Source organism: Tachyglossus aculeatus, chromosome 13, assembly GCF_015852505.1.
Source record: "Tachyglossus aculeatus isolate mTacAcu1 chromosome 13, mTacAcu1.pri, whole genome shotgun sequence".
In the NCBI taxonomy this organism is placed as follows: domain Eukaryota; kingdom Metazoa; phylum Chordata; class Mammalia; order Monotremata; family Tachyglossidae; genus Tachyglossus; species Tachyglossus aculeatus.
Window position 1 is genome coordinate 18,030,279 of NC_052078.1, and position 26,507 is coordinate 18,056,785.

At 42.0% G+C, this 26,507-nt stretch overlaps 1 protein-coding gene across 2 annotated transcripts in view; it reads left to right on the forward strand.

Annotated features, from left to right (window-relative positions):
- The window catches only part of MPP7 (membrane palmitoylated protein 7), a 248,633-nt gene extending 232,609 nt beyond the window's left edge, over positions 1–16,024 (forward strand). For both annotated transcript variants that reach the window (XM_038755705.1, XM_038755706.1), the window contains 5 exons: positions 847–927; positions 5,006–5,099; positions 6,205–6,313; positions 7,806–7,949; positions 12,720–16,024. In XM_038755705.1, the coding sequence (XP_038611633.1) occupies positions 847–927; positions 5,006–5,099; positions 6,205–6,313; positions 7,806–7,949; positions 12,720–12,899 (608 nt within the window). In that variant the 3' untranslated portion in view covers positions 12,900–16,024. The remainder of the gene's footprint in view (positions 1–846; positions 928–5,005; positions 5,100–6,204; positions 6,314–7,805; positions 7,950–12,719) is intronic.
- The last annotated feature ends 10,483 nt before the right edge of the window (positions 16,025–26,507 follow it).

Below are 26,507 nucleotides of genomic sequence, written 5' to 3' on the forward strand. Positions count from 1 at the left end.
TCAGTGGTGTTTATCGAACACCTACTGTGTGCAGGGTACTGAACTAAGCATTTGGGAAAGTACAGTATAATAAGAGTGGTTAGATAGGGTCCCTGCCCTCAAAGATCTTGCAATCAAGTGTACAGCCCCGTAGACCATAAACTCCTTGTGGGCAGGGGTCATGTCTACGAATTTTTTTGCACTGTACTTTTGTAACCCACTTTTGACACCTCTTCATGTCCAGAAGACAGTTACTCTCCCTACCATCAAAGCCCTATTGAAGGCACATCTGCTCCAAGACCTTCTCCAAGCCCTCATTTCCTCTTCTTCCTCTTACTTCTGCGTCACCCTGATTTGCCCCCTTTACTCATCCCTCCTTTAGCCCCAAAGCACTCAAGTGCCTATCTGTTAATTACTTATATTAACATCCATCTCTCCGTCTAGACTGTAAGCCCTATTGAAGGCACATTTGCTCCAAGACCTTCTCCAAGCCCTCATTTCCTCTTCTTCCTCTTACTTCTGCGTCACCCTGATTTGCCCCCTTTACTCATCCCTCCTTTAGCCCCAAAGCACTTAAGTGCCTATCTGTTAATTACTTATATTAACATCCATCTAGACTGTAAGCTTGTTGTGAGCAGGGATTGTGTCTACCAACTCTTAATTTGTACTCTCCCGAGTTCTTAGTATGGAGTAAGCGCTTGATAAATACAATTGATTAATACTTTCCCAAGCCTTTAGTACAGCACTCTGCACACAGTAAGAGCTCACTAAATGCCATTGATTGATTCATTGATTAGTGGCTATCTCAGCAGATACTTAATCTTTGATCCATTAATTGACATTAATTAACTGTCTTGTGCTTTTCAGGTCCGGTGGGAGTAGGGTTAAACGAACTGAAACGGAAGTTGCTGGTCAGTGACACCCAACATTATGGAGTAACCGTGCCACGTATGTACTAGTGTATTTAATAGATCACTCATAAGCTTCCCTCCTGTTTAGGATTTTACAAGTACAGTTCTGGCTTGAACATGCATAATGAAATATTTCTCTCAACAAAATTTGATTTAAACCATGTCCTAGGGTAAGCAGTAAAGTTTTTCCATGGTTTTTAACCACCTACTTGATTGGCGGAATCAGAAAATTCAAAGTAAGGAACAGGGCATACAATATAGACTTTCCTAGACCTTCTAGTCGTAATTGGTGAATAGTGATTAACTGATCTCTTCCTAACCATTAACTCTGAATATTGCAAGGTTTTCTTTTCAGAGCACTCTATTACATTTATTTTTATGCAACTGATATGTTTTCACAGGCATTCTTACAAATGAAAAATGATGTAGGAAGCATTTTGATCCCTTGAGTGAAAGGCTATTTGACAACTTAATGTGTTGATCTTAGGAAAGCTGTCTAAATGGCTATATTGAAATTTGGTGTTCTAAAATTGGATCCAATACTGCTTTTAATGAAAACAAATATTGCTTGCATGTACCCATCAAGAATGTCTCTAGTTGTAGAATTCAAATTTATTTTAAGGGTCATGCTAAGTCCATGATCTTTTTTTAAATGCATATTTGCTATCGTTTCTATATCTCCGAACATGGGTGCTGGTTTTCTTCCATCACTGAAAAGTGAAGTATTGAATAGGTGAATGTCAGAATTCTGATATTCTGAAACATCCTAATTTTATGTGAAGAGAGGTCATCGGGCACTTTTTTCTGAACAAAGAGTCATATGGGGAATCTCTATGAAAAAGCCAAACATAGCTGCCAACTGTGTGACCTAGTGGTTAGAGCACAGGCCCGGGAGTCAGAAGGACCTGTGTTCTAAACCTGTCCCTGCCACTTGTCTGCTGGGTGACGTTGAGCAAGTCACTTAACTTCTGTTCCTCAGCTACCTCATTTTGCAATATGAAGTTAAGACTGAGCCGCATGTGGGACGTAGACTATGTCAGACTATGTCAAACCTGATTACCTTGTGTCTACCCCAGCATTTAGTACAGTGTATGGCACATAGTAAAATCTTTACAAATACCTTAAAAAAATATATTGCTGAACTTTGTATTCCAAGGTGACTCTGCTGACAATGAGATCCCATCAATGCCTGTAGACATGGCTGGAAAGACCAGTGGGAAGGAAGAGGTTGCTCTGTCTGGTGGGCAAACTGCTGGGATGGAAGTCATGGGAGCTGTTTAAAAATTCGGCCAGTCAAGTTCTTTACCCACCTTCCATACTGAATTGCTGTATGTGTGGAGAAGGCATTTAATTTTGGCTTCAAGTTAATTGTGGAAATTAGAGAAAATTATGCCCCCTCCTAACTCACAGTTACTGTACAGATTGGCTGCTTCATAGGAATATAGAGGTGAGGCAGCAAATACACTAAGTGGAAAGATGGAGAGCAGTCTCAAAAAAGCTGAATATAAGCAACAATTCATCAAAATTCAGTAAGGAGCAACAGATTGAAAGAAGCAGTGATAGGGGTAAGTTATTCTAGTGAATTCTGGAGCTGAAACGATAACATTTCAGAGCATCTTTCTGACATCAGAGGAATTGGACCAGAACTCATGGAAAAGCACAAGAAACATCTGCCCTGCACCTTTCTGAATTGGATGTCAGATAGGAGATGGACTTAACAGCATTATCAAAGTGGAGTATAAAGATTGGCACAGACATATGATTGCTGGATGTCTTGGGTTATGTAACTTGAGGCCTCACATTTGTGATGTTTCATGGCTGTCATATGCCCCAGTGAACCCAGATTGACAGACCTTTTAAATAATTGTTACAAAAACATGTGTCCAGATTTCCCAAACAAGCCTGTAAAGGCACTTGAAGACATAGAGCCCCTGCAGAAGCAGTGCTCATGCACTGTACAATATGTCTGGAATATTTATGTACGGTTGAAATGGTTTTCATGCGAGGAACTGTTTGGCCAAGGCAAGGCATTTTTAATTGACTTACAGTTTAAACTAATTTCTAAAGTGTTTCTTAGCTGAGTTCTAATTTATGAACCTTCCATCACCAACCTCAGATCACACTTATGGGGATTATCCCCAACCTCCCAGTTTTTGGTATTCTATTCTGCCACTTAAGCCTATCCATCCCCGTCCTCTCATTATGGCACTTTCATACCACCACATCTTCAAATCCGTGTCTTCAGTTGTCAGAGCGGAGGGTTCTGTATTGTCAGTGAGGTAAATGAGCTAGATAAAAGCCAGTTGTCAACATGGTAGGTCAGAAGATTGACCTAGATTGTTGTATTGTACGCTCCCAAGCACTTAGTACAAATTAATGGTCAAAATTCTGCAAAAAAGGGTTGTTTCTATCACATTCACTCAAGACTGTAGACATGAAGATGGACAGAGAAGCAGCGTGGTGTAATGGATAGAGCATAGGCCTGGGAGTTAGAAGGTCGTGGGTTCTAATCCCAGCTCCACTACTTGTCTGCTATGTGACCTTGGACAAGTCACTTCACTTCTCTGTGTCTCAGGTACCTCATCTGTAAAATGATGATAATGATGATGGTGATGATAATAATGATAATAATAATGTTAGTATTTGCTAAGCGCTTATTGTGTGCCGAGCAGTGTACTAAGCACTTGGGAAGTACAAGTTTGCAATGTATGGAGATGGTCCCTACCCAACAGCGGGCTCACAGTCTAGAAGATAATAATAATAATAATGACAGGATTTATTAAGTGCTTACTATGTGCAAAGCACTGTTCTAAGTGCTAGGGAGGTTACAAAGTGATCAGGTTGTCCCACGGGGGGCTCACAGTCTTAATCCCCATTTTACAAGAAGGTTCTGCCTAGCTAGATGATGATGATGATGATAATGTTAATGATGATAATGTTAGTATTTGTTAAGCGCTTATTATGTGCCGAGCACTGTTCTAAGCTCTGGGGTAGATACAAAGTAATCAGGTTGTCCCACGTGGGGCTCAGTCTTCATCCGGCATATATGTTTGTACATATTTATTACTCTATTAATTTACTTGTACATATTTATTCTATTTGATTTTGTTAATATGTTTGGTTTTGTTGTCTGTCTCCCCCTTCTAGACTGTGAGCCCGCTGTTGGGTAGGGATGGTCTGTATATGTTGCCAACTTGTACTTCCCAAGTGCTTAGTACAGTGCTGTGCACACAGTAAGCGCTCAATAAATATAATTGAATGAATGAATAAAATGAAGATTAAGAATGTGAGTCCCGTGTCGGACAGGGACTGCGCCCAACCCGATTTGCTTGATTGCTGATTGCTTAACAATTATTATTATTAAGGCACTTCTGCCATAGCTTTCCTTCAGGGTACCTAGGAAAGATTCCTTTTCAGAAATGTCCTGGTGGCCCTGGCGAATCACACATATATTTATAAAAGCTTTTAACTTTTTATTACCTCACAACATTGCCCCTCCCTCATTTATCACAAGTAGGCTTATGCTCAGGACAAAGCTGGGCACATCTGAGATCATAGTTAGAACAGTGCTTGGCACATAGTAAGCGCTTAACAAATAGCAAATACCACAATTATTGTAGTGAATGGGCACTAGCCCGAGAACTTGGGTTTCTGAAATGATCGTATTGGTGGCAAAATAGCAGTCTTTTCTATAAGGTGATAATTTAGAAGGTACTTTATCTAGTCATATGCCCATCTTTTCTCCTTTTTGCTTCACTTAGTACCACAGTTTGTTATGATATGCATTGTTAATCCCAAAGATAATTGGCAGGGGCCCTGACGTGTGACATTTGATTTGTCCTATAGTGTAAATCAGTTGGATTTTATTTGTAGATCTAGTTGCAGAATTCCTCCTATTTCAGGAGGCTCATTGTATTGGACAGATATGATAGCATGCTTTCTCCTCTTTATTAAAGCGTCCTCCTTTTGGCTTAGATCAGCTGTGACTCCTTGTCCTCTTCCTTTTTTTTTTTTTCAAGGAAAATAGTCAATGAATGTATTTTTGTGTTTCCTTTCTAATTTTTTCCAAAAATGGAAATATGGGCCTGTCTAAACTATTTTTAATTAAATCTCAGATACTACCAGACCAAGAAGAGGCCAGGAAAGTGATGGTGTTGAATACATTTTCATTTCCAAGCACTTGTTTGAGACAGATGTACAGAATAACAAGTACGTTGACAAGCTCTTTAGAAGACTTTTAGTCAAAATGACGGTTTTATTGAACCATATGTCTTCAGGGCCAACTTGAGGAACTGAGTCTTTTCTTGTCGTTTTAAAAGTGATATAGTCAGCACTCATTTTGAAAAATACCAAAGTAATATTTGAATTCCAAAGGGGGTGGCAATTAGTGATTGTTCTGGCAAGAAAAATAAAAATAATATTTACCTATAATATTTTAGACCACTCAAGCCTCTCTGTTGTTGTTTTTATTAAGCTACTCAAGAATAATTTTGGGGAAGGCTAGAAAGCCAGTGACTTCATTTCTCCTGCTAATCGTACATTGCTGTACAATATCTGGAGGCATAACACCCTAAAAAATGTTAAAAATGTGTACATATTGCATATTGTGTATATCTGCTTTGTGGCTAGGAGCCTCCTGTTCTCCTAAACCACTGACCTGCCTCCTCTTGATCCCACCCTCCTCACTTGTCCAGAAATTTTAATAACAGTAGCACCATATTTGCTAGCAACTTGTAAAGATATTTTTTAAAGGAGGCTTACCATGTACTTCTAAAATTTTCAGGGAGCAGTGTGCATTTTAATCCACATTGTGGGGTTTTATTGAAACTTCAAAATGTTCTTTTCTTTTTGGCAAACAGTATTTGTATTTTTATAGCAACGTCATCAGCCGCCCTGGTTCCATTAGCACCCCCACCGTCCCTCCTCCGTCTCCAAAGGAGGGTTTGGTTATTTTGTAGTGGGCAGTGAAATTTCAGTAGTTTCTATTGTTTAGCTTATCCAGTGTTTTATTACATTGCATTAGTTCGGAAAAAGAGGTGATGGAAAACATTAGTGTGCAGTTGGACTAAAGCGCTTTTTCTGTTGAACTGTAATACAAGCAGGTGTTACTGATTTGAAAATGTAAAATAGAAGATTTTTTAAAATTGACATGCTGAAGTACTTGGCAGGACTTTTTTTTTAAAACATGGTAAAAATCACATATGTGAAGCAAACGTATTTTTTCCGATGATTTAGGTCTTGAAAACTAGACTTATAGTTTCTTTTCAACTCTTGAGGATGATTCTGATGTCTCTCTGACTTTAATTTTTGGTAGGTTTATCGAGTATGGTGAATATAAAAACAACTATTATGGTACCAGCATTGACTCTGTTCGTTCTGTTCTGGCTAAAAACAAAGTTTGTTTGTTGGATGTTCAGCCTCATGTAAGTAAGCAGTAAACTTTTCAGCACCCCTCTGGCATCATGTAATTTACCACATTTTATGTCAGAATTCCAGAAGAAAACTCTTTATGGAACTTTCCATTTTAAACTGAATGTGTATTCCATACATTAATGGGCATATGTAGCCTTTCCTGAAGGAGGGAAAAGTAGAAGTTTTCAGTGCAGAAGTCAGGCTCACTGAAAGCATGCAGAAATAGACCCTCTATCTTTCGTAGTTTTGATATTTTTGTTTAGGTTTAACTTAGTTCTTCGACTCCTGAGTCCTTGATAATTGTGAATAGATTTTAAAAGCCCAATAATACTATAAGGATCCGTTTTTAAAGCATAGTAAGCAGTTTAAAACATTTTAAATGATGTTGTGGGCTAGGATGTTTTGTCTATTTTATTTGCCATCATCTTTTCCATTTGCTTTACTTGCTACTTGAGGCTCCTGTAACACAATCTGAATGTACAGTTTTCACATTAAAATGAACTTCATTTCACCACCGTGCTGAGTACACTAGAATCTGCATTAATGTATCCGACTGGACGCAATGATTGTAGGTAATTTGCCACAACTTTTCCCTAACCGTCTACATGTAAATTATTACAGGAGTCCCTGTTGTTAATGTTAGATTTCAGAAATTAAAAAATGAATTGCTCCCTCCTAACAAGCAAAGGTAAATATACTGACTTCATGCCTTTCACGAGATGGAAATGTTCCTTCATTTTGTTTATCCAAATCTCGTGGCGGTCGAAATGCCAGCCAATTAAGAAAACGTAGTTGCGTGGCCTGTTACAGAACATGGAGTGACTAGGATCCACATTGCATCTGTCAAACTGACATTTAAAAACCCTGTCCTTTCACTCCAGACACTCCTATAAACACTACTGAGACTGCCAAGGGGTGTAGCCATCTGGTATCCTGATCGTAGACAGCGCACCCCAAGAGCACACAGCCTTGCTGATCAGAAGGAGCTCCATGGGGGATTATTGACATGATTGAGAGCAAATATGTGGTCCCTCCATGGCAGTATAGAGTTGGCATTCTAAATTAATCCACACCTCCCAAGAATTTCATGTAGAATTCAGTTGAGCAAGGGGGTTTAACTACCACCTTTCAGAAATAGTCTATCACCAAACACAAATCAGAGGATGATCAAGACCTTTCACATTAGTTACCCTCAGGGCTGATGAGAATGTGTGAATATTTCTTAAAAGCACTCTTTGATTTCCTACTATCAACAAATGTTTGACAAATGAGGTTTATTTAGCCGAATGAGATTCACTGATTTTGACTAAAAATAATTGCAAGAAAATATGTAGCCTTGTTGAGAAAGAAGGGTGGAGAATTCTTGGTTTTTGCAAGGGCTTAGTACAGTGCTCTGCACACAGTAAGCGCTCAATAAATGCGATTGAATGAATGAAAACTTAGTTTTAAAGTATATAAGAGATGCAGTTAACTAATCCAGTGTTATCATTCTCACCCTCCCAGACAGTGAAGCATTTAAGAACCTTAGAATTCAAACCGTTTGTCATATTTATAAAACCACCGTCACTTGAGCGTTTGAGAGAGACGAGAAGAAATGCAAAGATTATTTCCAGCAAAGACGAAAAGGGTTCGGCTAAGCCCTTTACAGTACGTATGTTTTCGTTCAGGTTAAATACCCGCCTAATATTTGCAGCTTGCACCTGGCTCCCTTTGCTACTAACGCTTTTTACAGCAGCAAGCTAAGGAATCCATCCTGACACATGGCTCCAGCCCCCACCTAAAGGAGCCATGCAAGGGTGAGTGGGGGTTGGGAGTTCTCAGCAGGCAGGTCCAGCAGTAGTCCACATTTCTCCAGTTCCCCTTCGTGGCTGTGTCCCGAGAGAAGGACCACCCTGTGACTTCTGGTGGTTCCCAAAGTACTAGATACTGGTCGAAGGCCTTCTAGGTGCAGTTCGTGGATCAGTTGCCAGTGGATAATAATAATAATAATAATAATGGTATTTGTAAAGCGCTTACTATGTGCAAAGCACTGTTCTAAGCGCTGGGGAGGTTACAAGGTGATCAGGTTGTCCCACGGGGGGCTCACAGTCTTCATCCCCATTTCCAGATGAGGGAACTGAAGCCCAGAAAATAAATGAATGAATGAATGAATGAGCCCATGACCTCTGACTCCAAAGCCCGGGCTCTTTCCACTGAGCCATGCTGCTTCTCTGCGCTCAGTAAGCACTTAACAAATACCATCATCATCATCATCATCATCATCAGATGGACATTCATTCATTCATTTAGTCGTCTTTATTGAGTGCTTACAGTGTGCAGAGCACTGGACTGGGCGCTTGGGAAGTCCAAGTGGGCGACACAGAGAGACGGTCCCTACCCGACAACGGGCTCACCGTCTAGAAGGGGGAGACGGACGACAAAACAAAACATGCGGACGGGTGTCAAGTCAGAAAAAGAAACAGAACTAAAGCTAAATAATAATAATAATAATGGCATTTATTAAGTGGGTGCCCCCCAGGTAGCAGTAGTTCAGAGTCCCAGTTCCAGCTCCCTTCCAGTGATGGGGGACAGGGGACAGGGGGCCGTCCTGGTCCAGAGGCACAGTTACAGCACCTGTCTCACCCTTTGCCCTCGTTCTGGCTCTCTTGATCCAGTAACCGTCCTGCCTCTCTGGCAGGTGGTATTGGCCTTGGATGTACAAGCCAGGCCAACTTGGGATGAAACCTTCTGTAACCTTATGCCAGGGCTACCCTTTTCTGGTTGAGTGGCGACATTTTTTCAGGAATCTCACAAAGCAGCATTTCTACAGGCCTGTCTGGTGTATAGTCTTTCCCATGTGCTTTCTCTAAGCACCTCCAACTTACTTTTGCGTTGGGTGACTTTTTTCCCCACCTCTCTTACGGTGTTCTTTAACTCTCCTTGTCTTGGGGTAATTCCATGGAATAGGTCCATCCTCAAGTAATCCATTGTCCCTGACATTGTTACCCAGGGATCCCAATGAGAGGGTGATATACAAGCCAGAGGCTGTTGGGAGCAACCAGATGAGAAGCAGAGTGGCCTAGTAAATAGAGCACGGGCCTGGGCATCAGAAGGACCTGAATTCTACTGTTGGCTCCACTGCTTGTTTTCTGTGTGACCTTGGGCAAATCGCTTCACTTCTTTGTGCCTCAGTTCCCTCATCTGTAAAATGGGGATTAAGACTGTGAGCCGCATGTGGGACGTGGACCATGTCCAATCTGATTTGCTTGTATCTATGCTTAGAACGGTGATTGGCACATAGTAAGCACTTAATAAATACCATAAAAAAGAGACACTGGTTGCTCCCACAAGGTGACAGGGAGGCAGCAAAATCCCTTAGTTTTTAAGTATATGATCTATGAAGTACTTTAAATGGCTGTTATATGCTTCTTTGGATACTTTTTGTTACATTTGGCACTTCACCTTTAGAAAGTCATTAAAAATGGGAGAGGAAGGACAATGCCTTCTCCATAATGAGTTCATTTTTATGAAAATACTTAGGTCTCATTCAGTGTGGTAGTGCATTGCAGTTTCGTTGTGACTAGAAAGCCTTAAGTAATAACAAAGAAAAGAAAGAGATATACTCGTTTCTTCCATAACACATGGTTTCACTAGCCATTTTGGATAGGATGCTCTGAGGCAATTAGGGAAAGTTTTTTTGACAATGTACATCTATCTGGACAGAGCACATTGCCATGTTGGAAGAAACATTTGTGGGCACAGCATTGGTCAGAGCATATCTAATGTAATCCAACTTCTCTTTAATGAGGGTTTGGTTAGGAATGCAAGCCCTCATCCCTCTCTCCTCTCCCCGCTCATTTCACCACCCCTTCAGTTATAGGAGAACTGAGTGTTTTGAGGCTTTTTCTTCATAGGGTTGGGCAAATTGAGCAAAACTACTTTAGACTGGCACTTTGTGTGTCCAGAGAGAAGCAGCCAACTCTGACACAACTACAAAACCTGTGGTGGCCCCGAAGAGAGTGCCTTAGTTTGGCAGAGCTTCCCTAAGTGACTACCATCTATAGAGACATTGTAAAAAGTAGGCATTAAAGAATGATGATTCCTAAAGAGGGAACGGAGAGATTTGGGAAGACAGATTGGAAAACAGAGTAGAGAAAACCTCCACGTAGCAAGGCTTCAACAGACACAATTTCTCCAAGACTACAGATTTCACATTTACCAAATCGCAGAAGACAATATTTCCTTAAGATATGGTTTGACAGGCTTCTTTTAAACTAAAGGCAGCAGAGGTTAACTTGTGAAAAAGACCCAGAAGAAGGAAGTAACTAGCCATTTTTTTGTGCCAGTGTTCTAATGATCCAGTATGAGAGAGCTCCAGCAATAGTCAAGCTGGCTCTAACCATAAAACCTCTGTTTATCTGTACTTGTTTATTCTATTTATTTTATTTTGTTAATATGTTTGGTTTTGTTCTCTGTCTCCTCCTTCTAGACTGTGAGCCCGCTGTTGGGTAGGGACCGTCTCTATATGTTGCCAACTTGCACCTCCCAAGCGCTTAGTACAGTGCTCTGCACACAGTAAGCGCTCAATAAATACGATTGAATGAATGAATGAACCTCCAAGACAGAGAACAGTGAAACTGTTTCGGGGGAAGAAAGGACAGAAGATAGAGAAAACTCATTGACATAAGAGGATCGCTAAAGCTGAAGGTTCCTCTGGTTGGTGGCTCTCTGTGCTTCCGAACTGACTGTTCTGAGCTTCTGCTGATCCCTCCAGCAAATGCCTATTGCTCTAGGAAGAGAGGTTGGGAATCTGTTGCATCCTTGTCTGGAGGCCCAGGCAATGGGGCTTGGCCATTCCACAGGCCATTGAGCATTCCAGTCCATCCCAGGAGCAGCAGTAGCATCCCCAAGGGGTGCTGGCGAGGGTTGAGTCAGGAGGAAAGGACTTCAGGATGAAGGAAACAGGAATAGGCCCGGAAATTGGAAAGGAAAAGACATTTGATGCCCTGCACCTCACCTGTATACAGTCAATTCTGTGTTTTCCCTGTACATTTTGGATAGACCATGACAGTAGAATTAGGGAATGTGCCCAGGCACATGGCATTGGACATAGGGTGAGCAGTGCGAGACACATTTTCCTTACCTCGGGTTGTGCAAGACAGCAACCCTCATGTTATAGGACAATCTGTGTTTTCAAAAAAAAAAAATCAATTTGTGACATATTATTTAGGACAGACTAATGATTCAGACAGTGTTTTTACAAGACAGCGTTTTTCAAGAACAAACAATAGTGAGGTTTTTCTGAGTTGTCTCATATGCAAAAATTCTGTCTCCAGTTAGACCAGAGGGAGACTGGAAAGACTGAAGAAATGGCCTATTAAGGTTCTGGAGCGGACTGTCTCCCTGCAGGGTTTGCCCTTCTTTTTGTCTCCTAGCACAGTGCTTTCATTCAAGAACTGAAATAAAGAGAAACTAAGTTATAATGAAAACCACTTATAAAAAAGTGCTCTAAAATTAAATTCATGAATATTGTAAAATTTATGGAGAAAAACAGTGAAAGTGAAGGTTATTTCCAGACTGAATTCTCTGCAATTACCAGTGTTCCTTATAAGCCGTTCACTGCAGAAACCCAGGTGATTGAAAACATTTTAAATGCTTTACTCATTTTGCACTGAGTTTTCTAATGTTCTGCCTTGAATAGGTGCTCTGACCTAATTCAGGTTTCTTTATTTCCCCGATTAAAATATAATCTGCATTTGGTTCAACAATTTGGTTCAACAATTTTGAGGTAAAGTCTTATATGGGACTGAAATCCCCACGTTTGAAATTGTTTCAGTTCGTTGGTATTCAGAATGTTCCTGTTGGAGATATAAAATTCAGAGATTTCCAAGTGGAGAAAAGAAATGGAAAAACATTCCTTGGATTTGGCTCCTCTTTATCCTGCTATGTAGCTGTATAATCCCTAGTTATGCAGCTAGCTAAATACTTTATTTTTTTAACAACATTAACATAAATGGTTACTGAACTTGCTTTAACAAAACCCAGAAGGCAGTAGGAACTATCTTTCGGAAATACGTACGAACTCCGAACAAGTTTTATCCGTTCTTTTAAGTCCCCTGAAAAAATCAAGTTAAAAGTTAAGTAATGTGCTGGGCATTAGAATAAACAGACAAAAGGTTTTTCCTCTGGTATTTCTACTGTAGTGAGTAATTAATCACTAAATGTACTGAATAAAGGAGAGGGAGAAGGAACTGATTATTGATACGAAAAGTTCAGTTATGAGGAGGCTGAGACTGAGAATTTAAAACGATGTTGGAAGGGAGCAAATTTGAATTGTGAAGATAATACACTAGGTTAACTAGTTGCTCTAGGTTTACATTTGATTTTGATGTAAAGTGATTTAATTGTACTATTGACTGACTTTTTGTACTTTTGAAGGAAGAAGACTTTCAAGAAATGATTAAGTCGGCACAGATGATGGAAAGTCAATATGGTCATCTCTTTGATAAAATTATAGTAAATGATGATCTCACTGTGGCTTACAGTGAGCTGAAAACAACTTTTGACAGATTGGAGACAGATACCTATTGGGTTCCAGTGAGCTGGCTGCATTCATAACACTGTAAATAAGGAAAATGTTCCTAATCATCTTTTAATAGGATGCATGTTTAGAACCAAACTAGTTGCCATTATGGTGGGTGGGTTTTTTTTATCTTTGTTGCTGACATGCAGTTACAGTCTTGGTGAGGTTGGAATGCTGGTCTTTTTTAGCTTTCAGCAATCCTATTGAAATGTATGGTGTGGGTATAAGATCAAATTTTTATTTAAATAGAGTTTGCTGATTCTGTGTTCCGAGTTAAGCTATAAAACAGCTGGTTGTCTTTACTATATGTGTATCTCCAATTTTTTCAGAGAATTTTTTTTAAGAGTAGTAGCTAAGAACTTTATATATTGGAGATCAGTGCTTCAGTAGTCTCAGATGTGGTAACTGCTATAAAGTTTGCATGTTAGCATTTGATTTGATATAGCAGCCTTTGAGCAACTTGAGACAGGCAGGACAACCTAAATTTCTCTGGCTAGATTGTCACAGTTTCAACTGCTGTAGTTCTCAAGACAGGTCATTTAATGTCCTCAGAGTTTGTTGGGATTTTTTTTTCCTTACCCAGATGGTGTGATATAGATCCTCATGTTAGTATTTAAACTCCTCATTCAAAGTGAAGCGCCTAGTACCTGGAAATATTGTCTTGGTACCCATGCTGCAGCTGAAAGTGGGCTTGCCTTACCAGGATGTTTAAGGGCACCTTGTAGATTTAATCAAGGAAAACAGTGGGAGGGAGAAAATCAGTCCTCCAAAAGATCAATGATGTGTCTTGGGATACAAAGCCACAAAGGAGATTTTTAAATTTAAACCAATGGCAATAATTTCTGGAGTCCCTTAAAGTCATTTTTGCTCACTATGGCTTTTTCCACCTGGAAAGGTGTTTCAGGTTTGAAAAGTAGATATTACACATGAGTTACCACCACAATCCCACGTAAATATGTGATTATTCTCCATTATTTGAAGTGGACAATTTATCATCCTATAGTCGACCAACATCCAGACATTGTATTTTGGATTTAAAAGTTTTTAATTTACTTTTAGTTCGTAAACTCCACTCAAAAGAAAATGATCCTTATTTAACACTGGCCAGAGGCAATAGAAACCAAATTGTAATTTTTAGTAGTAATTGAATCGATCATATTATTTCAAATGTCAGATGTGATTTCCTGTTTATTCTTAATTTACTACTGATGTACAGAAAGCAGCACATGGATTAAGAGGAAATGCTCAAACATGACTGTGAGCTGGATAAGTGAACTTGTCCACTGCTTCAGCATGAAGTAGAGCTTGCTACCCCAAATATCATCACATCTGTGGCATTCATACAGGAGCAGAGTTATTTTATGTTCATGTGTAAAGAAGGTTTAGATGTCTTGTTGAAAGAAAAAAAGAATTTAGTGAAACTTTATATATTTATGAAAGGGCATAAAGGGATATCAAGTTGTTTTTTTATAATTTCTCATCAATGTGATTCTTCATATAGTGAACTATATGTGACGGTGTTGTAATTTGAAGTAATGGCTTTGTAATTCAGGTGAACATTCCATGTAAATATTTCCCTTTGGTTCATACACCGATTTAGCCACCAGCTTGTTGTACCTCAGATTTGATCATTGATGATTTTTCAGACTTGCTGACTCAAAGTGAAATATCTGAACTAGAAACCTCAAATTTCCCCCTAAGCTTGAGATGCGGCGTTTCTCACTTGGAATAGCTGAGGAATGAAAAAGTCCAACCGTCGCTTCAGTCATAACATTAATCATTAAGTTTGTAAGTCAGATTTTTGTCGGCAGATGCACTTGGGTTTGTGAAATAACAATCGGCATGCTGGTTGGTAGTGCTAAAAGTCACCTTAGAGTAAGGTTTCTCAGGCCTAAGGACTTGTTCCTAAAAATGGTGCAAGCCATGGGCAGATAGCTGGAGGAGTAGACTGTCTTCTCTTTCATGAAAACTTCCTTCTAGGTAGCAAAATTTGCACTGATTTTGAAAGCGCAGGATTGCACAAGGCAAAAATATCATACAAACAGGCATATCACCACTATCTTTTTTTTTTTACTGCACCTGGGCACTCTGAGCCTTGTAGCACCTGAAGTTGTGCTTCCTTTGAAGTGAAGGCAATATTATCTACGATTTTTGAAAAAGAAGCCCTCCGCTCACTCTTTTTCTTCTAACCCGAAAGAGGAGGAAATTCAGAAAACACTATCCTTCAATGCTAAAATGCTTGCATTTTGGATCACTGCTATGTGATACTATGTTGAGACAGGATCTGTCCTGAGCACTTCACCAATTTAAGGAGCCCACGTACCACACAGGACAGGAGATCATCCTGACGGTCCTGTCCACTTGGTTCAGGGAGCAGTCCTGGCCTTCAGACAGCAATTTGAGACTGTTCTGAAACGTCGCCCAAGTCCAGCCTGCCGAGGTCATTTATCAGGTCATTCACTCTGCACTTCATCTCATCTCCAGACAATTGCTTTGCATCCTCACTCCCTGTAGATAACCAGAGAGATGACTTCCCCTGTCTCCGGGCTAACTTGCCGGGAAGCTTTAAGTGCACTGGGGATGCCAGCGAAAAGTCTATACATTAAAAACCGAAGGTGGACGATCGAGGGAAGGCCACACTCCCATGATGAAAGCTGGCAGAGAAAGAATGGGAAAGAGTGGGTGATCAAATCCGATAGGGAACAGTGAATATGAAACTGCCTCAGATTTCACCATCAAAAAAGGAAACTGTTTGTCTCTGTGAGGCTGTTTTTCCTGGTACCGTATCATGGCTGAAAAGAGTTTGATCATTTTGATAAGCAAAAACCTCATCTTTCTGCTCTTACAAACCCACGTTGCTAAAAGCATCCCAACGCAAAGATTCCGTTGCTTATTCCATACTAATAGTAGTTTGTGGATAAAGGTGGCAGAAAAATCTTTAATACTAAGCATATTCAAATTGTGATATGTGGTTTTTTGAGAACTGTTGGTTTTACATGTAGGCATTTTAGTGTATTATGCTGTTTGCCATAGTAGAACAAACGTTAATATTTTTTACTATTGTATTCAGCTCTATACTTGAACTTGTCATCCATTTATTAGCTGATGACATGTATGAAATCTGAATTTTCCTTCTTACACAGTAAAATAAATTATTGTCACAATGTACCTTGGGATGGTGTTTGATTTTAACTATCACTGCAAAGTTTTTTGTTTTTGTTTTCAGGTACTTGTTAAGCACTCACTCTTTGCCAGGCACTTTGCTAAGCACTGGTGTAGAAAAAGATTGGACAGAGTCCCTGTCCCATATGGGGCTCACAAACTAAGTCGGAGGGAGGAGTGAGTTTTTAAATCATTTTGCAAGAAATTTCCATTTTCCTCTCAACATACTCTTGAGAGTGCTAAATTCTCCCACACTGCCGTGACATCTTGTTTTAATCCCCGCCAGTTGCAGTTGTCTCCAGTGGGGAAAGATATGACGGTCATGAATTGTTTTGGCAGTCACATAATTTGCTGATTTTAATAGTAGAGTATTCTGTGAAAATTAACATGCAGTAGAAGTTAGTATGGGCAGAGAGCATTTTATATTGTGTTTTCCCAAGCACTTAGTACAGTGTTCTGCACATAATAAGTGTTCAGTAAATATGATTGATACATAGGCAGATTCTCACCCTTCTCAAAATGTCATTGTTTTCCCACATTTGGCACACCAGAAGGCTCTTCCTCATTTGAATTAAATGCGGTTATGTGTTTTTGCATGTGTATATGTGTTTGTGTGATTATCTGCACCTGTATTTAAAGATGGCACTTCTGACAGTGATTCTGCTTAAGATGGTGTGGCTGAAGACCATGCTTAAAAATCTTTAATTATTTTTTTTACTTACTCTGCTTGTTCGTTCCATTGCAGCTCAGACTATAGTAGATTTCATCAATCTTTTTTTGCCCATCTAATCTAGTTGGGCAGTGGCAACCACTGCTTTGAGGCTTGGTGCTTGTCACTGCCTTGTTATTTAATTTTAAGTACGGTCTGTAAAGGTCATAGAAGTTAAAAAGCTCGAAGTGACCCCTCTGGAAGTTGCAGACCTGTTAGCTGGGTAGCAGATCGGTAACTGTATCTCCCTGAAGACTCTGTTTAGCATGAAAATGTTGGTTCAGCATTCTGGTCGGTAAGCCTTCAGTGGTCCTGCTGCCTTCCATGTTGATATCCTTGGCTTCACCAGGAGAAAATACCAAGATTGGCCCGACAAAAATGAGGCCAAGTGGCTGCCGGGGACCACATGTAATCAACACCGAGCGTGGATCAGTGATGGGATCTCCGCTGAGAAAGAAGTGGCCAGTCGAACAGCTGGCTCAAGTCTGACTCTGCCAGATGAAGAAGTGGTGGACGGTGAAAACGGAGAAGCTGCAGGGAGCAGCTTACCACAGGGGCTGCAAGATGCTTTTCAAAGAGCCCCGATTGGCCTATGGACTGGAGTCTGCTGGCACTTATCCCATCCTACATACTGGCTGGTCACAACTGCCGATCGATCGTATTGCGATCCTAGATAAATGGACTGACCATTTCAACTAATTGGCCATCATCTGACTCAGGTACCACTCTTAGTGACCTCCCACAGAGAACCAGCTCGCGTTTCCACCAACTATGTCGGAAATAACGAAAACTCTAAATCCAACTTCATTCTGATTGTGTGCTTAAAGGAGTGGGACATGGGGTCTCCGCACAGTATCCCGTAGATGGTGGACTCCTGTATTTGCAGCAGCTCTGTGCAAGGACTCCCACAGCAAGCGCTCAATAAATACGATTGATTGATTGATCAGTGAGCAACTACTTGCGGATAATTGAAGACACACATTAGTTCACTGAATGTTTTACACGAACTGCTGAACACATTGGATTGGCAACAGTCCTGGAAGCAAAAAGAAAATTTCTAACAGACATGCAGGTGGTGCCCTCCCTTGCCAGAGGCAAGTAGACTTTCCCAAGGTGTGGCAGTAATGACCGTGTGGCAGTGATGATGGTACGGGTGAGCAAGAAGGCTTTCTGGGGCAGGTGGGTGGCCAGCCACTGAAAATGAGGCCAGGCAAGCAGCTCAGAGCATCAGGTGAAGTAAAATGGGAGATGTGGAGCTGCAGTTACTGGTGAACAGAGATGGCAGGGGCTGTGGGAGGGACTGGCAGCCCAGGCTCACTTGGAGGATGCTCTCTCTCTTGCAGATGTGGATCACCAACCAATTCCAGACATTTTCTTGGATCAGAGCCGAGTCTCATCCAGCTCCGCACAGGCCCTACTCCAATCCTGTCCATCTGTGATGGGCAGCCTAAAGACATTGGAAAATTTGGCTCCTAGGGAAACAGCACTTTATGAGAGCATGTGATCGATGTGAGCCCGTTGTTGGGTAGGGACTGTCTCTATATGTTGCCAACTTGTACTTCCCAGCTCTTAGTACAGTGCTCTGCACACAGTAAGCGCTCAATAAATACGATTGAATGAATGAATGACATCTAAAGGTGCATCGACATAGCCGATGCGGTGTTTGGAAAACTGGAATGGCAGTTTGAGAAAGAAAGGGCAAGTTTGCCTAAAGCAAAGATCAGCGTTTACTGGGCAGTTGTCATTACAGCATTGCTGTATGGTTGTGAGACACAGATATCATGTCTACAGCTTATAAAGTAACTCAGCCCATTCCACCTACAATGGCTAGCATGGCAAGATTGCGTCATGAACATTGAAGTCCAACAATGTTGTAGGATCACAGGTGCTGAGGATATGAAGATCAGAGCGCAACTTCAACGTATGGTTGATGGGGAACTCCATCAGTGAGCACAAACTGAGGTCGAGATCGTTTATTCAGGATGGAAAATTCCAGATTATTATGCAAACAAATGGTTCTTTTGGTTTTCTTACTGCTGGACAGTCCATTATCACTTGCTGAGTTTTTTTTATTCATGGTGCTAGGTGATTCAATCGCAATGAGTGAGAAAAGTTTGGGGAATTATTTTTAAGGGATTAACCCAATTTAAACAACAGGGGCTGCCACACTAAAGTGGATGCATTGCTTGGCATGTATGTCTTAGATGGCAGTGACAACTGTAAGTGAATATGTTCTGTAATAGATTAATGACTTAGTGACCTTAGTTTATGTTATTAAGTGAAGTGTACTTGGACTTCTACAATTTATGTAGGTAATAGAATTCACTGAAGACTCCGATTACTGTATTGATAATGAAAATCTTCGGTTGTGTGTAGAAATTCTCTGGGCCAGTCTGATGCATGGTCTATTCGTCTTCACGTTTTCCATAGATTTCTATCACTGCACTGATTTGGCCAAGAAGCCTGTAATTTTTTTGCAGATCTTCCTGCGTGATCACTGTGTGAGCAAGCATCAGGACACAGACGTTACTGAACAACTCTCTCAAGGTACTGTGATACTTGTAATTATTTTGAACTGGAAATGTGTCCCAAAGGATTGTTAAATTAGAAGTACCACCCCCATCTACCTTGTCAGAGGTAAGGTAATTCCCTTTCATCGAGATAGATTACTGGCACCCTAAGGGCAACATATGGTGAACAAACAAAGGGTGAGCTTGGGTATCTGGAGTAATCATGGGTTTATTACAGATGTACCTATGCCCATAGCAATGCATAGGATGTTTTAGGCCTAAGATTTCATATTTCACCGAGAGAATGAAAGTCACATAACTTTTGGAAATGATCAAAGCAGTTATTTTCAGCACTGGGATGTGTACAAGGTAATCGTCCGAGATAGCCCCAGTCTCCCAAGGGGCTCACAGTTTGAGGTGGAGGGAACACATGTTTGATCCCCATTTTACAGAAAAGAAAACTGAACCACAGAGAAGTTGTGACCTGTCAAAGTTCACACTGCAGGCAAGTGGCAGAGCCAGGATTAGAACCCAGATCCTCTGACTCCTAGAACTGAGCCTTGAGGGACCCCCCCCCCCCCCCACTGACAGAGGGTGGGTTGCAGAGGAGGAGCCTGCAAAAGAGATTGAGAAAAAACAGAGAGATAGGTGGAGAATCAACAGAGGACCGGGTCAGTGAAGCTGAGGTTGGATAAAGTTTCGAGAAGTGAGTGGTTCACAGTGTCAAAGGCAGCTGAGATGTCTAGGAGGATTAGGATAGTCAGATTTGACTAGTTAATTTGAAAGTTAATTGGTTACCTTAGGGCTATTCCTGTGGAGTGAAGGGGCTCAAGGGGAGAATTGGAGGAGAGGAAGAGACTACATTCTTCTTATTCTTCTACTACCTCGAAGTAGCCCCTGTCCAACACTCACTTCGTTACGTGTTTGCCAGCTCTCTCCATGTATTGACTGAAATTAAGAAAATATTATTCCGGTATTTATGAAGTACTAGCTGTGTGCCAGGATGTGTATGTGTATGTGTATCTGTATGTGTGCTAAGTGCTGGGGCCGATAACAAAATAATCAGGTCAAACATATGCCAGAGAAGCAGCATGGCTTAGTGGAAAGAGCACAGGTCTGGAGTCAGAGGACCTGGGTTCTAATCCCAGCTCTGCCAATTGCTTGCTTTGTGACCTTAGGCAAGTCCTTAGTTTCTCTCTGCCTCAGTTTCCTCAACTGTAAAATGTGATTCCATGCCTGTGATCTTCATGTGGGACAGGGAATGAGACCAACCTGATTAACTTAGAATGATGCTTGACACAGAGTAAAGTGCTTAGCAAATACCATGATAGTGAAAGCAGGTATCGTAGTCCCATTATGCAAGTAAGGTCCTGAGAGATTGTGACCTACCCAAGGTCACATGGCAGGGCAGTGACAGGCCTGGAACTAGACCCTGAGTCTTCTGATTCCCAAACCTGTACTCTTTCCTTTACACCACACCGTCTTCACAATACCACAACTCATCACCATTGTTTAACATAGTAATTTTACAGTCCTTTGGGGACTGCTGGTATTACTAGTAATTTGTTGGTTCAAATGGCCATCTGTAGTCCATGAGGACCCCAATTGCCTCCCTACCTAGATCTGTTCCCGTGCCTTCTTCCTTCGACCAGTTTCCGCTATTCCCTTCTTGCTCTTTTATTCTTTAATAACCAACTTTTGGTATGCATAGAAATGATAAACGTCTCAATTCCTGTATTTACTAGATTTTGCTGATCTGTGGTTCTTGTGCAGGTCCCTGAAAGAGAATGGGAGAGAAGTGGCCATGGATTAGAAAATTAGTTGCCATCCCTGGTTCCTCTCCGCTACATTGCTGCACAATACAAGCTATATCCCTGGTTTGGTTGGGCTCTGATCCCCTACGGAGACACGAGGCTGTTCCAGTATCACCTTCTAGATACCTTCTTGTTACCCTGTGCATGATTGAACAAGGAAGATTGAATAAGCCTGAACCCATTGTGCAGCTCTTTTTCATTCTTTTGGACGTAGGAATTGTTGCATGGGACACCATTCTCTCTGACACACCTCTGTTGATGGTAGTCTTACCATTGTGTGGAACCATTTAAAACATCAGGTGTTACACTTGTTCATCCTCCAAACGTGGGCTAGCCACAAAATAGGTTTCGCTTCCTTACTGTTCCCTGCCCCTTTCGACCCTTCCCACTCCATCCCTTAAATCTCTAGTAGTTCCAGGGCGAACTTGGACAGTGCAAATGCCACACTGCTAAACACAATCCAGGCGCCTGATTTTTGATTCGTGTAACTCTGTTGGAGGCGTATGTCGACCCAGAATGTATGGCTGGGCCCGGAGGGGACAATTGTGCTTTCTGAAAGGAATTTTCCTGTAGAAAAGTCAGTCTGGGGCCAGAATGTGCATGAGCCAAGCCTAACTTTAAGTTGCAAGTGAACATTAGTAGGAATTGTTCTGCACAGATGGGATTAATATTTCTAGAGCCTCAGACCACTAGTTCCATCTTTGTCCTAGGTACCTGGTCTGAACGTGTCTGCCTGTCTGGCAGATAATAGTACGGGCCTTTCCAGACACTAGCTCCATCCGCTCCTCCCCTGGGGTTAGGGGAGTGAGGAGGTGGAAACAGATGGGGGCTAGCTCAGGACCATCCCTAAAGAATAATACAAATAGTCCCTACTGTGTTATAGAAAACGTGTGAACGTTTTAAGCCAGAGGCAATTTCTCATTCACAAATTAACCCCAGAAATGTATACGAATTGAAAGCGCTAAGTGTTGTTAGGTGAAAAAAACCAAAACACAACTAATTGGTTGTAAGTGAAAATTTCTGTACAGAAATTCACACATTAGTGGCCAACTAAGTTAATAGAAGAATTTGTTTAAGTATTGCTACTCTGCTATTATGTGAACACACTCTGTTGCCTTTACCATAAATATTCAAGTAAAGGTGTGTTGTATTTCACTCTGAGTTTCAGGCACTTTAGGAACTGAGTTAGGACCTTTAAAAGTATATTACAGTGGACAGAAATAGCCACCTAGACTCCATAAGGATGATTACGGATAATTTGGCATTTTGTAAAGAGGAGTAATAAATCTTAAATCTGATTCCTTTTATTCTCTTTCCCGCATAGTTGATATTAATTGTCCCTACATTGAGATAATGCCAAAAATTCAATTTTGTCCGCATGGTTTATAATAATGGTAATAATAATGGTATTTGTTAAGCGCTTACTTTGTGCAAAGCACTGTTCTAAGCACTGGGGGGTGGATACAAGGTAATCCAATTGTCCCATGTGGGGCTCACAGTCTTAGTGCCTATTTTACAGAGGAGGGAACTGAGGCACAGAGAAGTGAAGTGACTTGCCCAAGGTCATGCAGCTTACAGGTGGCGGAGTCGGGATTAGAACCCATGACCTCTGACTCCCGAGCCCGGGCTCTTTCCACTGAGCCACGCTGCTTCTACTTTCATGTGGCCTAAAATGGGACAACTGGAATTCTTAAATACTTTGGGAAGACTACCTAGAAGGTAAATTCATAGTGAAATATGTCCCATCCCGTTCTACAGCTTCAATTTTAAGGTTCGCTCTGTTCATGAACCAGACAGCCCTCTCACGTATGAATGCATAGAATAGGATCCATAAACACACCTGGCCACGAGCAGCTTGCATTTACCCTCTGGGGTTTTTTTCCCCCCTATTTCTCCCCAAGTAGTTTGTTTCTCTCCAAAACTTTTTCATCCAACAGGATCCTCAAGGATTTTGTAAACCACAGTGGAACTGGTGGTTTGATTCCTGGGTTGTTCTGAAGTGTCACATCCTGGGGTTGCCGAAGCCATCAACTGAGAGGCGTTTCTCACATCGTCTGAGCTCAGCCAGAGGACTGGATGGGGAGCCTTCAGAGAGGCAGCTGGAGAGGAGACTCAAATGGAGAAAATAATCTGTTGTGCGGGAATCTGGCACTGTGGAGGAGGGGTAGGCGGAGCGGGGGCCTCCTTTCTTACTCCTCCCTCCCTGCTCCCCTGTCCCCTTAAAACACCATGGCAGCTAGCTCTTCGATGGGGAGAAAGGTGTTCAGGCACTAGCAGAAGGGGCTGAATTACCCCACAGCTCCGATTTTGCAGCTGACTCTACTGTGCCTACTGGGAGTTTGGAAGGAAGGGGTTGCTGCGGTCCATTTGTCAGATTCATCCGGCCCAGCTCCATTACCTCACCTCTAGTTCCTGATACCTGAGCCCGAATGGAATTCATGTTAGTTTTAATGCACAGAACCAGCTGAGTGACAGCCCTTTTTCTTTTTAATACTGGGGTTTCTGAAGGTGGGTTTTATTTCCTTTCAAGGGAAATGCTTACAGGAGTTTCTTTATAATTTGTTTGTCAGGGTTTAGCGTCGAACACAGTTCGGTATAAAACCTAACAATTTACAGGCTGCAAAGCTAACTAGAAGGCCATGTAAGTGGAACACTCACACAGGTCAGGAAGTTTAGGATTTTGAGTTTCAACTAACAGCACTTTTCCTGATGTCATAGAAGTCGAGAGTGATAGAGTACAGACTGCAAACTTGTCTCCTTCGAACTTAGTTTAACATGAAGTCTTACAGGGATTAATGTAATTGTTCTCTAAATAAAGAGACTCCTTTGTACCGAGAATGTAATATTTTTACATATGCCAGGTAAAAAGAAATGTAAAACTGTCAAGAGACTGGAGAATTCTGTGGAGGAAGTTTTTTTGGAACCAAATGGTTTGAACTTCTCACAGTGTTTTAGACTAAGCCCAGTTGTTAGATTTGTCAGCTGGCACCCATCCGCTGGGCGCTCATGTATTACGTGTAACAGGTCCCATCTGTCATTGAGAGTGATGACAGCAAGCTTGCAGGACCAAGGAGAGTCCCTCTTTGGGACTCTTTGATTGCTGCCGCCAGTCCTGTGACAGGATCATGCCTGTTTCCAGGGTCCCAGAAAAGCTGCTTCTCGGGCCTCTTGGCCAGATCCCTGCATCCCTGCTAACTGGAAACCTGGGTCCTGCCCCAGCCTGGCCCAAGCTATTGCCCTAAACTGTGAGGCTGGGGTGAAGCCTGCCCCCTGATTGAATTTCATCATCTTATTTCTGTAGGAGCTCCAGGGTGCACCCAGCCAGGGCTTCCCTGGAGCCTCTGTCACTTCTGACCGGAGAAACCTGGATCTGGGAAGCATGGACCATTCGGCTCCGAGCCCTGGACTCGTTTGAGGGGCAGCCCATGTCCCTACAGGGCTCTGTCCTCTCTTCATTGGGCAGCAGCGGTGCTGGCCGTGATGCATTGGTCAGTCGATTTCTGGAGAGCCTTGCCATCGATAAAAGTTTCTTTATTCCAGGAACTCAGGTAAGTGTTACAAATGAGGTTTAAGATATAACCAAGGAGGACGGGTTTTTCTTCTGATCCCCGAGGAGGACCCCGATAGGAGTGCCATGCTTCCAGCAGCATTCTGCTCCAGGCGAGCTGCTTGGGCCACCCACTCAGGAAGGGCAGAGGGGATTCTCAGCTATTTGTGGGGGACTGGAAGATTCCATCAGGAGCAGAGCTTTGCAAATTCAAAATACAAGCAAGCCACACCCACCTAGCGGGTCAGCTGAAGTCACTTCTGGCGGAGTTGAACAGTTAGAAAACCAACTTAATAACTGAAAGGCAAGTGTTTGAAAGTCTCCACATCTCATATGCCTCAGTTATGAGGGCAGTTACTATCTTTGTAACTACTGGCCCCTTGAGGATAGGGTGGCCTTTTGGGGAAAGCTCTCAATTTTGATTTTTGCTCCCCGTTTCCTGAGTTCCAATCCGTTCTGCTTGACGGTAGACCCAAACTCTCACGGGTGCTTTCATTCACATAGAAAGAGCCATTTGACATCATAGTGAGCTCTTCCCTAATCAGTAACGGTGGCTTGGGGTTCGTTGAGGAGTATTTGAGCGAAAGGGAAAAATGTCAAAAGCCTGTTAAACTAAGATCTTCTATTGGCAGGATTGCCCGGTGCCATTTTCCAGCAGATGGCCATTTCCTGTTGGGAGTTCAGAAATATCAGCTGAAATGAAATGTTCTCGGGCGGCTTCTCCTACTTTTAGGAGGTGAGAACTTGGCCCCTCATTTTCAAACCATTTTACAACCTTGTCTCGTTGAGCGGGCGGGAATTCTTTCAGAGCTTCAGAGGGCTGAGCTGAGCAAGGTGTCCCCGTCCAGTCTAAACACCTTTCCCATTTCTGCCTCTCTCTGACCCTTTTCCCCAGTCATGGGGACTTCCATATTATACTTAGAATAACATCACCTTAGTCCTCACTAAGTGCCTGTAAAAGATTCCCTTAGTGTGAATCTTCCTCAGGTGTCCCCAAGATAGCCTGAAGTGCAGCGCTATTAAGCATGTGAGAAAGGATTGTTTCCCCCTATTCTTTATTCCTTTTTTCCCTATTCTTTATTTCCCCTATTCTGTGGCAGACAGTCCTGCCACAGGTTTTCCTTTTTCTTTTGCAACTCCCCTGCCCTCTGCTCCCTTGGCTCATGGCTGCGTCTCCCCCATCTCTTGCGTTTTCTCATTTCTGATCCAGGAACCTGGCTGCCAGAAGTGGTTGGAGATCAGTGCCCGCTGAACCCCTTCAGTAGGGTAGTTTGGCCTGCGGGGCCAGTTTTTCTGGAAAATCTGAAGATGACAGGTGGCGAGGGCCAAGAGGAAACAGAGGGGCCCAGAGCATGGAGGACAGCGCCTTTCACCCGATCGAGGCTTCTGAGGTACTTTTCCAGGCAAGTGTCCAACACCCTAATGATCGAACAATTCTTGTTAACTCCTGCTGGGAATTCTTCCTCCTCCTTCAAGGCTCCGGCACATCCACTCAGAGGAGTTGCCAGCAAAGTGCCGTGCCAAATGGCACTTTACGGTTGCAAACGGAGAGCAAAATTTGAGATAATTTCCAGAAATGGGTTTCATATTTGCAGCTTTTGGTGCTCATCTCTTTTCTTACCAGACCCTCCTCAATTTTTGTGGTCTAAGATGGGGCTTTTTTTGTTGTTTTTTAGTTTGTTTTTCTTCTTGGGGCTGGGTAAGGCAGAGGTATTTTGACCTAGCCACCACCCTACTGGGTTCAGGCAGCAGTATCCCCATTTTACTGGGTTTATCATGTGGGCCAGGAGATCATATTCACATTCACGTTTGCTCTCGGAGACTTCTCCGACGTTTCGATACGCAGGTTAAACGTATAAATAAATCGAATATTAATTTCAGACTAGGTTACCGTTTGAAAA